The 14,393-nt window shown below is 36.8% G+C and overlaps 1 protein-coding gene across 2 annotated transcripts in view; it reads left to right on the top strand.

Moving 5' to 3' along the window:
• Nucleotides 1-14,393, top strand: part of LOC142341612 (transient receptor potential cation channel subfamily A member 1-like) — a 99,671-nt gene that overhangs the window by 52,711 nt on the left and 32,567 nt on the right. For both annotated transcript variants that reach the window (XM_075392699.1, XM_075392698.1), the window contains exons 9-11: nucleotides 9,369-9,417; nucleotides 9,714-9,911; nucleotides 10,492-10,568. In XM_075392699.1, the coding sequence (XP_075248814.1) occupies nucleotides 9,369-9,417; nucleotides 9,714-9,911; nucleotides 10,492-10,568 (324 nt within the window). The remainder of the gene's footprint in view (nucleotides 1-9,368; nucleotides 9,418-9,713; nucleotides 9,912-10,491; nucleotides 10,569-14,393) is intronic.

The following is a 14,393-nucleotide window of genomic DNA, read 5'->3' as shown; positions in this document are numbered from 1 at the left end:
TATAATAACACATAATTGTCTGCTCTTTAACTACCCAAATTTTGAACCTTAGCAAAAAATGTTGCGGCCAACAACACAAAAGATTCAAAATTTTTATCCTTCACTGGAACTCAATTTACTCCACTGATTTCCAATTCAAATTGAAACAAGCTCATACAAAACACAAGTTTTCAGATGTAAAAGTCTGCAAGCGCAAAACCTATGCTACCAGAAAATTTAATATGAGAAAGAATTAAACAATTAAAACTTTTTGGACTCAAGAGCGCTTTCTGAATGTTTTCTGCTGTATGGCATCCGCATTTCGATTTCAGGACTCTCGGATAAGAGTTGAAAACGTCCATAATAATTTCTTCACAGAAGTTAAAAAACATTTCTGATGAAAACAGCTGTCCTGCTGCTTCGTAAAATTGGAAAACAATTTGCTGGTTTCTTATTTTGAACGCATAATGAAGAAAAAAGAGGCTTATTTTTGTTAACTTAAAATTTTTTCACTTTTCCCAACAGTAACTTATTATTTTTCCCTTTTCTTCGATATAAGTCCAAACGTTCCGCCATTTTTGGACCAATTCCTTGTGACTGAATAGTTTTTCGTCATAAAATTTTTCACTTCATTCAGAAAAAAGTTTTTGAGAAAATTTTCAGCTTTCATCAAACGAATTTTTTACCGTCAAAACAAATCAATCTACGAGGTAATTTTTTGATCGCATATTTAAGGAGAACAATCTTTTTGTTAGCTGTTTGCGTAAAGTTGTTTTGTGATTATATGGCGCGGAGCAAGTTCTTTAAGGCAGCAAAGTAGGGGCATTTCAAATGGACAAGTTAAACTGTATCAAATTGATGACATAATTTAAAACATATCAAATAAGCTACATATTAATGACAAAATTACTCAATTTTACGGCATAATACAGCGATGCTATCTCAATAGTCATGCAAAAAAACAGTTCCTCGAAAGGAAAATATAAGTACTTCAGTCTCAATATCTGATTATTGAAATCTTTTGTTCTCTTCTACTGAGTCGCTGAGCGTTCAGCCCTCACTAATCGAAACATCATCTTTCTAGAATATTTGTCTTTTGCGCGTTTTGTCAATACGTTCTGTCAATTTGGATTACAAACACCGACTTCCAGACTCAAGATTTCTTTCTCAGTCGTTTTTACTTCGCACAACTAATGTTTGCAAGAATTAGGCTAATTCTTGCAAACATTAGTAGTGCGAAGCAAAAACGGGCCTATCGAACAAATTCAACATTTCCACAAAAAAGTACTATGAAACCGACTTCTTTGTGTAGAAGAATTTTTGCTTGCTTATCAAATGCCAATTTTCCACTTTTATGACGTCATTAAATGATGTTGAATGGGTTGATAGAACTCGCGGTCTTTTATTATTTAACGCTGATCGGACGCCATTTTACTGTGGAGACGCGAAATCTTTGTCTTCAATTGTTCCAAAGCATTTGACAGTTTTGTTTTAATAGCCGCACAGCGATAGCTGGGGCTATTATTGGCCTTCTCTTGGTTTTTTTTTATTTCGTCGTCATGATTTTTGTTACGACCATATGACGTCACAGCCACTTTTTGTTCATTCGTTCAAGCAATTTCAACTGAATTGCATGTGTGACGTCATTTTTCGCTCTTAGTGGAGCGAGTTTTTTTGTTCATGCGCGTGATTAAATTTTTGGTCACACTTGACTTACCTCACTCTCAAAAATGACTTTCTCACTTTGAAATTGACTTTTATTTACTTTAATTCGAAGAGATAAGGTCAAATAGGTGTGTGTCACTCTAAATGAATGTTATTTGAGATCAGCTAATAGAGGCAGCAATAACAGATTTTTGATCCAAATATAACAGATCAGCCTTCAATGAAAAGCCGAATTTTTTTGGTCTGTCTTTTTTTCTGTTTTTTTAGACTGCCGATCTACGAATGTATTGCGGCTATTTTCTGGCAATCTGCCAGCTATGTTGTAGAAATTCCCTAATTCTCTATTAGTGTGTTTTTGAATAAGTGTCTTTAAAACTTTTCACTTTATAGAATAAACGTTGTTGCAACTTTTGCCATTTTCAGAGCAATAAAAACTAAATTGATTTGTTTAGATATATTCTGACTACCGGAACGCCATTTAATACGAACAAAAGTTTAACCCTCCCTAAAAACTCCAAAAAGTGCCCTCAAGCCCAAAACATGAAAAATCTTTTAGACCGCGACTCCGTACAGCTGCAAACAAGCACCCCCTTCCGTCCCCCCTCAAACGACCCATATGAACCAACTCCTTCCGACGAGAGCATAGAATTGGGTCTAGAGATAGATACGGACCCAAATCCACAAAAACAAAAATGGTACCACTTTTTCTAAAACCCGAAAAAGGGCCCTTGACGCAGGCGAAAAAGTCGAAGCCGCTAGTAAACGCCCTAATTTAGAGCAACAAAAAGTAAACACTAACATCCAACGAATTGTTTACATTAATTTTGAGGGAGAGAGACCTCGACTAGCTACTTTTGCCAAAGCCATGATCAAACTTACTAACCAACGACACCCGGGCAGTGTAAGAGAAATGTCAATGAGAAATGGCTTCTCCATAAAACCCAACAATAAAGAAGCATCGAAATTGCTTACACCACAGAACATCATACTAGAGTTTCAAAAGTACAAAGTAAAAGTTAACTCTAACAAGAACAAAAGCCGAGAAAAAGTAACTCGTGCTGTGTGATCACAAAGTTTCGCTAAATGTAAGCCTAAACACAATTAAAGAACAACTGAATGAACAAGGAATCAAATCTGAAAAAAATATTTAGGGTCAAAAGCAGCGTTACAAACCAAGAAACAAGACTAGTTAGAGTCCTTACTAAAGACGGAAACCAAGCAAGAAAAGCAATCACAAATGGGGTAGTACTGCGTCCACAAAAATTCAAATGTGAACCATCAAAACAACAACCAAACAACCAAAAGTAGTGCAATGCTTCAAATGCCAAGCACAAGGTCACTTAGCAGCAAACTGCGATAACATGCAAAGATGACCAAAATGTGTTGGACACCACCACGTCAAAGATTGCAACCAAAATGAACCTTGCTGCGCAAATTGCAATGAAAAGCACAGCGCTGCCTATAAAGGTTGCCAAAAGTATAAAAAAGCAAAACTAAAAGCACGCGCTGCGTCATATGCAGAGGCCCTCAAAACTAAACCAGAGAACAAGGACAAAAAAAGCGCCAAAAATAGCAATTGATGCTCAAACACAAATCGAAAACAATCTCGAGAGCATGCTATCGAGTCAGTTTACCAAACTAGAAAACAAAATTGAACAAATAACAAAAATTGCAAATGAGCGACTTAGAATCGACCTCCAGTGTCAAATCGATCAATTAAAAAAAAACCAACAAAATACAATAAAAATAAATGAAAAAACGAGAGAAAATATTAGGAAAACAATCATGGAGGACGTCACAAAAGTGTTATGTGAAATATTAAAAGACAACAAAATAAGAGTAGATGAGATGAAAATGAGACACAAACTAAATAAACTCAGTGAGAACAGAACTAAAAACCAGAACACCCAGCAATAAGGGAAACAACACCTTGAAACAACTTCAAAATCAAAGCCGTTTAAAACAAAAAACAAAATGATTGAAAAACAATAGTCACAAAAAACACTTATAGTCACGCAACTAAACTGTCGTGGACTAAATAAAATCAAAAAAGAAATATTAAATATATTGGAAAAAACCCAAGCTGACATAGCTTGTCTGAACGAAACTAACTTAGGTAAGAAAAACCAAAGGCTAGAAGGATATACCTTAGCAGGAAACACTAAACACAGCCGCTTAGGATCTGCAATCGATATCAAACACCGATTAAATTACGAACTTAAAGAAACAAAAACCTATAAATCAGAGAGAAAACTAACACAAGAATGTATTACAATAAAAGTGCTTGGACTCTACGTAACAAACATCTATGTATCACCTCAATTAAAAAAAAGAACGGACCTAATCACAAAAATAGCAAACAGCGAAGCCCACTTAATCACTGGTGATATTAATGTAAAACACCCAATGTTTGGAGCAAATGACCTAACCACTAACAGGACCGGAAAATTAAATGAACAATGGTTTGATGAGGAAAACTACATAATACTAATTAATTTGGCTTGCACACACAAAGATGGTGGAACACTAAATGTACACCTAGCCAACACTAAACTCACAAGCTTGTTCGATATTTTTTATGTCTTCAAAGAGAGTCCTAGTGATCACTACCCAACTGTTAGCGCCTATAACATAGACAAACCAATCGAGTCACACAAAAAAAAGTTAACTGGCCAAATTACAAAAATCACATCTTGCATATTTCTGATCACCTAGATAGAAACATAACAAACAAAATAGACTTAGAAAAAAACATAGATAAAATTACACAAAAATTTCAAACTGCATTCAAAGAGAGCATATATATGTCAACAAACACATAGCCAGAAACCACCAAATCAAAAAACTGACAAGAGAAAAGCATAAATTAGAAAGAAAAAGGAACAAACTGAGAAGAAACGACGAAAGAAACACAACCCAACACCAAACAATATGCAATAAGATCAATATACTGACAAAAGAAATAAAGAAAATAAGTAAAGAAAACACAACAAGACAAAAAATGAAACTAATTGACAAATTAAACCAAGCAAAGAAAGGTAATAACTTCTGGAAAACTGCGAAAATATTACTCAACCAAAATCAGAAAAACAAAGAACAATTACCAATGAATAATCAGAAAGCTGCAGATGCTTTCGCTGAAAACTATAAACAACAATGAAAATAAACGAATCAAAAACACATAAAGGAAAAGATCACGAGAAAATTGGTTAACTGAAAATAAGAGAAACAAACTTTAAGGCAATCAAACTAAGTGAAGATGAATGGAAACACACAGAAGTAAAACCTTCAACTCTCAAAAATATATTAGGAAACCGTAAAAATACTGCTCCAGGACTTGACGGAATAAGCTATAAAATGATAAAACAAGTTAGCTCAAGCAAGTATCAGAAAAATCAAAGTAAAATACAACCAAGCAATTTCCAAAAGCTTTACACCCGAAGCAGGGGTCCCCCAAGGGAGCATAATAATCTTGTTCAATATGTATGTAAGCAAACCAAAATTTAAAGATACATCAGTTTCACAATATGCAGATGACATCGCAATATACTACACACATGAAAAACAAGAAATAGCTACTAAACACCTAAAAATCGGAAATAAACACTTAGAAAAATGGTGCGACAAATGGAAAATACTCCTAAACGCGGGAAAAACCATATACACCATCTTCACTAGACAAATACTGAACACAAAACTAAGACTAAATTTAGGGTCAGAAGACATCAACGTCAGCAAAGAAGTAAAATTTCTTGGACTTGATCTCATTTATAAATTGACGTGGACAAAACATGTAAACAAAATAGTCGCAAAAATGCAACAAATAATCAACATGCTAAGACACCTAAAATCAAAAAACACAAAATCTAATAATATCATGTACCTTTATAAAACAATGGTAAGACCACTATACATGTATGCAAATGCAGCTTGGGCAAATGTAACGAAAAGTGATCTCAACAAGATACAAAGAGATCAAAATAAAGCCATAAGACTTGCAGACATCCTACCAATGTGGACAAGTGTAGATGAACTACATCAAATAGGAAATTTAGAAATAGTAAGCAAAACAATCCAAAAATTAAACTCTGAATACCTTGTAAGGGCTATAAAACGAAATAAAGAAAATAAAAACATAACAGAAAAACTTTTAATAACTTGTTGCCAGATCAAAATAATTCAAAATCTTTTGCAAACATTCTATAAAGGAAAAAAGAAAAGTAAAGGGCAGATAGGGAAAACCAAAAACTAACAACTAACGCAAAACTGTAAAACAAGGATAAAAACAAAATTAGGGCAAAATCCAGGGCAATTAGGTGGATGCGGATATCTTGGTATGACTCGAGGCGTTAGCTGAAGCCACTAAAAGGTAAAAAGAATAAAAACAAACAAAATTAGGGCAATACTCAAAACAAAGGTGGATGCGGATATCTTGGGGTATGACTCGAGGCGTTAGCTGAAGCCACTAAAAGTGAAAAAGAACAAAAACAAACAAAATTCGAACAAAATTTAAAACAAAGTTGGATGCGGATGTCTTGGGGTATGACTCGAGGCGTTAGCTGAAGCCACTAAAAGTGAAAAAGAATAAAAACAAACAAAGTCAGGGCAAAATTCAAAATAAAGGTGGATGCGGATATCTTGGGGTATGACTCAAGGCGTTAGCTGAAGCCACTAAAAGTGAAAAAGAATAAAAACAAACAAAATTCGAACAAAATTTAAAACAAAGGTGGATGCGGATGTCTTGGGGTGTGACTCGAGGCGTTAGTTGAAGCCAACCAAAGTGAAAAAGAATAAAAACAAATAAAATTTGGACAAAAATCAAAACAAAGGTGGTTGCGGATGTCTTGGGGTATGACTCGAGGCGTTAGTTGAAGCCATTCAAAGTGAAAAACCACAACAAAAAATTAGGACAAAATTCAAAACAAAGGTGGATGCGGATGTCTTGGGGTATGACTCGAGGCGGTAGCTGAAGCCATTCAAAATGAAAAAGAACAAAAACAAACCTAGTGCAAAATTAAAAAAAAACACTGCCCGGACTAAACTCTGGTTAGGATTTTCTTTTTTTCCTTTTTTTAGTGCTTACATATATGTATGTGTGCCTGGATGCCTAATTTTTATAGAACTGATGGACCTCGCATCAAGAAAGATAAGTGTGGGAGACTAGACTGATCATGGGAATCAGTCTAGGTCTTGAAGCTGATCTAACCCCAGGGTACCAGTAAAGGAGGGCAGCATGACCACGGGAACCATGCTGTGGCCTCGATACTGACCCACACTCTAAAAACACCTTGCACTCAAAATTGTTTTCTTTTTTAGAAATAAAGGACACTACAACACAAAATGTAGAGAATATAAAATAAATGACACCACAACAATATAGAATAAACAAGAGTACAGCTTTCAACTTAGAATAGAAAACGATGCAATATCTACATAGAATACACACCACTAAGCACACCAGCCAAGAGGGAAAATTGAATTCTAACTTGAATTTTTTTTAGCGCGCACCCACAGACCACAGAAAGAAAGGACCGAAACTGCTGATGACTGATCAGTGTGTGAGACTAGACTGATCACGGGAATCAATCTAGGTCTTGAAGCTGATCTAACCCCAGGTTATCAGTAAAGGAGGGCAGCATGACCACAGGAACCATGCTGTGACCTCGATACTGACCCACACTCTAAAAACACCTTGCGCTCAAAATTGTTTTCTTTTTTCAGAAATCAAGGACACTACAACACAAAATATAGAGAATATAAAATAAATGACACCACAACAATATAGAATAAACAAGAGTACAGCTTTCAACTTAGAATAGAAAACGATGCAATATCTACATAGAATACCCACCACTAACCACACCAGCCAAGAGGGAAAATTGAATTCTAACTTGAATTTTTTTTAGCGCGCACCCACAGACCACAGAAAGAAAGGATCGAAACTGCTGATGACTGGGCAGTGTGGGAGAATAGACTGATCATGCGAATCAGTCTAGGTCTTGAAGCTGATCTAACCCCAGGGTACCAGTAAAAGAAGGCATCATGACCACGGGAACCATGCTGTGGCCTCGATACTGACCCACACTCTAAAACCATCTTGCACTCAAAATTGTTTGCTTTTTTTTTAGAAATAAAGGACACTACAACACAAAATATAGAAAAATATAAAATAAGTGACACCACAACAATATAGAATAAACAAAAGTACAGCTTTCAACTTAGAATAGAAAACGATGCAATATCTACATAGAATACACACCACTAACCACACCGCCCAAGAGGGAAAATTGAATTCTAACTTGAATTGTTTTTTTAGCGCGCACCCACAGACCACAGAAAGAAAGGACCGAAACTGCTGATGACTGATCAGTGTGTGAGAATAGACTGATCACGGGAATCAATCTAGGTCTTGAAGCTGATCTAACTCCAGGGTACCAGTAAGGGAGGGCAGCATGATCGTGGCAATCATGCTGAGGCCTTGATACTGGCCCCATACCCTAACTCCAGGGCACCAGTAAGGGAGGGCAGCATGATCGCGGGACTCAAGCTGAGGCCTTGATTCTGGTCCCACACTCTGTTCCCGCTTGGGAACAACCACTCACCCCCGCAAGGGCGAAAATAACCGCCTCAATAAGAGGTATAAACTACAAGCCTTTGTACTCTCAGTGCACAAGCCGGCTGCTCGTCCTCGGAAAGGGAAGGCTGGCTGTCGGTGGTGCACTGGGGGTGCCTCTCTTTCTCTTTCTCACTATAAACATCAAAACCAACGACAAGTCACCGTACTCTCAGCGCACAAGCCGGTTGCTGTTTCTCTGAAAGGGGGGACTGGCTGCCGGAGGTGCACTGAGGGTGCCTCTCTTCTTTCCTTCTTTTTTTCCTTTTCTCTTTTCTCTTTGTCTCTTCCTACGTTCTTCTTCTCTAAAGACCCTACTCATTCACTTTCTCCCCCACTCCCTCTCTCCCAAACTCTCTCTAAAACTCCCTTCCTGTCACACCACGCCCCCTCCGTTCTTCCACAAAGCATAACAAAGACCCAAAGAAACTCCACAACCAAGCATTCCATCCGAGCCAACCTCCCTGCCTCCCTCTTTCAGACAAGTACCCAATATAAACCACAATAAACCAACGAAAATACCAAAACCAAATGCAAACCGAAGTGAAAGCGCGGTTTAAAAGGTGGTGTAAACTACCACCTGAGAAATCGCAATAAGCAGTTCACTGCTAATTGAACACATTAGATTTGCGATTTGCGATCCCTAATTCTCTATTAGTGTGATTTCAAACTTTTTTGAGAACTTGAAGAAGAATTCAGTCTTGAAATTTCGTCATCGGGGGGGGCAATGATTGTGGTCACTTGTTGCCTTTAAAATCTCCGTAATGTTCGACTTTTTCGCGCCACATGATTTGATTATGCATTTTAAATATGTAATATCTTTTCAGCGTTGATTTACTTTGTAGAGGAAATTCTGGTATATCAGGTTCTTCCCTCTGCTTATCTCGAAAAATTTAAAATCTATACAAGGAGAACATGTTAGGCAACTTTTAGAACAATTAGAAAGATCCAGATGCGTAATAATTGTAAATTGTATGCGTAAAATTTACTTAGTCCAACAGCATCCGAAAACTTTTAACTTTTGCATATAAAAAAGCTCTGGCAGTGTGTTGAATTTTCCTATTTTGTTGCGGTTAGTTGTCAAAACAATATCACTTTTTTCATGTTTCAGCGCTGCTATGTTCAACCAAATCGAGGCAGTCAAAGTTCTGGTTGAAAATGTGAGTAACTATTCGAACTTTTCAATTCTGCGTTGAAATCAGACAATTTTTTGAGAAATGCACGTTTTACGTCCAGAAATACATTGACCACTAATAATTTATCATTCGTAGAATTTAACGTTAGAATTTTAACTACGCAATTTAAGCTTACGATAATCATAAGCTTGTTCAAGTAATTAGAAACTGATTTAAACATATTCAAAATCGCATGTTGATCTACAAACTTTTTCCGTCAACATTACACTTCGATATTCAACTTAAATAACACATGGTAAATATCCTCAGTGAAAATACAGGGAAGTCCAGTGAACACCCAGGACACCCAGGGCAACTCCCCTCTAATGCTGGCCATCATCCGTGGGTCTGAGGAGGTGGTTCAGTACCTGAAGGACGTGAGTGACCTCAATCTGAGGGACAAGGAGGGCAGAAACATGGTCCATCTGGCCATGCTCCACTCCACAAAGACTAACTCGGAGATATTCACATTCATTAAGGTTAGTCAAAAATTAAAAGCTGTGAAGTTATGAAGCTGTAAATTCATTAAAGCTGAAGTCAAAAAAGGCTAAGCTTTCGCTATTTTCTGACAAAAGCAGTCCTCGACAAGATAGTTATGAAGTTTTACGGTTACCGGTGAGCAGTGTATGCGCTAGTTACATTTTTTTTTTGGGGGGGGGGGGGGGGTTAATACTAAGGAGCAGACAAACACCGTATGTTTATAAGTAAATACTTGGCCCAGCATTTATCAAAGTTTAATCTATTGTTGAAAAATTTGTGCCGATCACACGCACAATTGCAAATAATGAGTTCAAAATTTTTTCGTTGAACGAAGTTGAAAATTTTTTTGATAAATTGTACATATTTCCTCCAATTCTGCTCCTTCTCCGCTGCTCTTTATGCCTCCCCCCTATACTGCAAAAATAAGACATAGTGTCCAGGTATTACGGTGTTGTTTTTAAAAATATCACTTGCAAAGGGGGCGGAATTGTTTTACGCCAGAGCAAAACGGCGGTTTTGGTTTTCAAAAATTTAGCCAGTTTTGGGATTCAATAGCGTCAATTTTTTTGTTTTTTATAGAACTCGCTGTCGGACCCGCACAGCAACATGAAAGATATGGAAAAACATCCGTCCAATATGCTTCAAGAGAAAGACAGGTAAGCAAATCTTAGTAAACATGAATGAAAAGTAAATAAAAATAAACAACAAAAATCATGTAAGCCTCTTACAAGAGTTATAGCAGCTAACCGTCCAAAGTTGATTTTATTATGGACGTCATGACGTTAAAGTTAATTTTGACGCGTTTTGTTAACTTGATTTTACACACAACTTTAGTACAGACTAGTTGATACTGGAAAGACATAAATTTTCAGGTCATAAGTATAAACCATCGAGTATCTGCACAGCAGTTCCAAATGACCTCGCGTATCAATCTTCAACAGAGGCTGCTGATGATAATTTGCTTAAACTCAAAGTCGATTCAGTGGGCTATATCATCAACTCAGTCTATGAAAAGCTATCATAATTTAATAGCCACTTAAAGTTAGCTTGACTATTATTGTTCTCATCGTAGATTTGGCTATTCAAAGAGTTTGAATTGCATTCGGGCGTTGTTTTTTTCAACGGTTGGAAGAGAATATTTGATACTCTCCATATTTTAACAGATTATTTATCGCGCCATTTGGGTCTGAAAGCGGAAGTGAGTCAAATTCATATCCTTATCAAATTTATGCTAAGCGACAACAATTTCCTGTTGATCATCGCTGCTGGTGTTGAGTGGATGACTTTTCAAAATTTTATTGTTTTTTAACTTAAGAGTGCCTATTGTGTAGTGATTTTAGCTGTTTTGTGTTTGATTGTGTGACTTTTGTTTGTTGTTACATTTTTTGGTCAAAAATAATAACGATTGGATCGTCAGAAATATAACTGTATACTGGAGAGTATAAAATTGTTTTAAATAACAATATTGTTTCGAGAAAAATTGTGTTTTCGTTGAAAATTCTCTTTATTCAGGGACTATTTTATTTTCCGTTATTTTGCGGTTTCGAACGGACTATTTGAGTAATTAAGCCAATAGTCACGATTGAGCACTCTTTTCACTTAGAACCTTTGACTAAGTCATTTTTGATTAGGATTGTGCATCCATTAAATTGATTGAGAAACGTTTTTTAACAATTTTTTAGAGCACTGTTTGCTTCGGATTTACCTTTGACCATACAAATTTTGATGCTCTTTTTGCCAACCAGACGCTATTTTTGCATAATTTTGAACGGCAGTTCTTTCTCTTGTACTTCTGGCAACGTGATGGTGTTTGCAAGGAAATTGGTGTTGAATAGTTTAAATTGGTTAACTAGATTCAGATTTCTTCAATTAATTTTTAGGCTTATGTTTTGCGTATCCTCCGGGCATAACAACTCTAGCTAAAATTCAAAAACTTTTGTGACAAACAAAAAACAACTTGTGTTGCATTTTATGTTATCTTCTAGAATTTTTTATATCTGCAACTGGAGGGTGTCATTAGTGCAGAAAATCTGTGGCCATTTTGTTTCTCCATAGGTGTCTACAGTCCTCAGCCAGTGTGTTTCTATAATTATTTCGACTCTAAAAAAGCAATTTTCTATTGAGTCTCTAATTTTAGACTAGAACAGCACAAGAATTGATCGAAATTAGGCTTGCCGCCTTATCGAAGCCAAAAACGCAACGTTTCAACGAGATCAAAGTAATCCTGATAAACAAGAAAAGCAAAATAATCACGAATCACTTTTGAGTTCAGAGCAAACAAAATAAGGGTAAATTAGAATTTTGATAATAAGTACGATCTCGTGAAGGAAGACTTAAAAAATCATCTTTAGGCCAGGTTGAGTTGGCAGATACCAGTTCTTTTGTCTCATTTTTTAAACAATTTTCAGGAGAGAGCCCTGGTTAGAATGTCTCAGACTAAAATGACTTCATAATACGTCAAAAATCGTTTTAGTCGATGTTGTCGAAATTTCATCACTATCTTCAAACTTACGTCATTGGATTCTATTGACATTTTTTTGATGAAGTTTGGCACCGATTTTTGCGCAGAGTGTAATTATAACCTGTATTACGAAAACCTGAAACTGGAAGAGTACACCTTACAAGCTCATATAGAACCACTACACGTATTTATAACATGATATCAACAATCTTGACAGCGACAGACTTTTTGAAAAGAATCAAAATTGATGACAGCAATTAGTAACTACAGGTTAAAGTACCAGAAGCTAAAACTATTTAAAGTTAGAACATTTCAACAGTTTCAAGAACTTTAAGTCACCTCACCGATTCCGGATAAAAATTATAAATTACAGTTTGGCGTAAACGTGATGTGGCTGAAAATTTCCATGGTAACTAAGTAAAGTATCGTAATTGCGATTTAAAAGTTTCTAAGAATTTTAGGCTAATTGGCTTTTTCCGTTAAAAACAGTAGTAGAAAAAAGTTGATAAGATGGTGGAGTAAAGTGCCGGTAACCGCAGTAAAGTGGGGCATATTCTTTTCCTTATACTTTGCGACGTAGAAAATTTTTCCTACTCGGATGGTAGTTGTAAGATTGCTTACAGCGTGCTCTCGGGTGCATGTCTTTTCTGCTGAGCCTTGAGCTCTCCTGGTCTTATCTCGGGTTCTTGTGCTTCGCCTCTGCAAAGGGGCAATGTCACTTCTACTGTTGGCTACTGGACTAGAAAGAAGAAGAGAATTGCAACCAGAAGATTGAATTGAAGTCCTCTTCTGGATAGGGTAGCTGGAGAGAGGGCCACGCCCGTTGTTTGGAGAAGCTCTTTGGTTGTTTGCAAGGAGCTCCAAAAGTCCGAAAGAACTGGTTTTGAACTTCTCGGAGTACTCCTTTTATCCTACTTTTCAAGTTTTTAAGTCTAGCCAATCAAAAGCATTGACGTCAGAACTCTGCTTCATTTCTTTTGGTAATAGGTACCGCATGTAGCATGAACTTGGAATTACCGGCCCTCCCCTAAGCATCCTTTCCTACTTTGTTCATGCATACACAATTCAATCAGAACCACACAGCCATATTTCAAGTAAATTACTTTTAATAAATTAAACATAAGTGGTTCTACAAAATGGAGGGTACGAGATTGGTACTTCATTACAAACGGTAATATAATTTGTTTTATGTTGTAATCAACCACCTGAGCCCATTTCTTTTTTCCTATTAACTACACTCCGTAAAATTCTATCTCCGTTGTTCTGTTACTCTACTCCCTTGCCTTCCTTTACAATTTTGAAATGACAGCTTGAAAAACGCACAGCTTTTCTTCGTCAAACTCCAGATCTGCTGGGGTCCTGGGAAACCCCAGTGAGCAGTGCGACAACCATTTCATTGACTGCCACGGTGGAGACCGTCCCTTCCTCAGTGGAGCGAAACCACCGCATAACGCAATTCACGGTACCCCTGTCCAGCGCCCGCAAGCCACCGAGAGGGTCAAGCGATCGCGGTTGAGGTCGCCCTGACGGAGGTCGGAGACGACATCAAATACCTCGGGTGGGAGAGTACCAGTGGCGGCTGTACCAGTGGGGGTAATGTTACAAGAGGGGGCATTACCCTGAATTTTAACGGAATTGTTACGATCAACCTTTATTTGTAGTTGTACATACATATTTGACTCGAGACTTATTACCGCCGCATGCATATTATATAAATACTAACTATACTGAATTTACATTCCTTTCTTTCTTCCCTTAGTCAAGCAAATAGCGCTTGACTCAGGCATATTTCTTTTGCTATAAGCATTTGAGGCTACGCAATAATTATTTTAGTCTTAAATTGCGTCTATTTTTCGATGCTACAATAGTTACAGAACAATTTTGAGAAAATTGAAAAAACGGCGAGAGCGAGTGTACATGCCCACCAAAGACATCTATTTGAATATTTCAAAAATACAGCTGGTAAGAAATTAGCTCAAAACTTTATTTCATAAATAAATCAGCTGATATACGTGGAAGT

The sequence above is a fragment of the Convolutriloba macropyga genome, chromosome 6 (assembly GCF_964194025.1).
Source record: "Convolutriloba macropyga chromosome 6, txConMacr16.3, whole genome shotgun sequence".
Taxonomy (NCBI): domain Eukaryota; kingdom Metazoa; phylum Xenacoelomorpha; order Acoela; family Convolutidae; genus Convolutriloba; species Convolutriloba macropyga.
The sequence above is the reverse complement of the archived record's forward strand: the minus strand, read 5'-3'. Positions and strand labels throughout refer to the sequence as shown.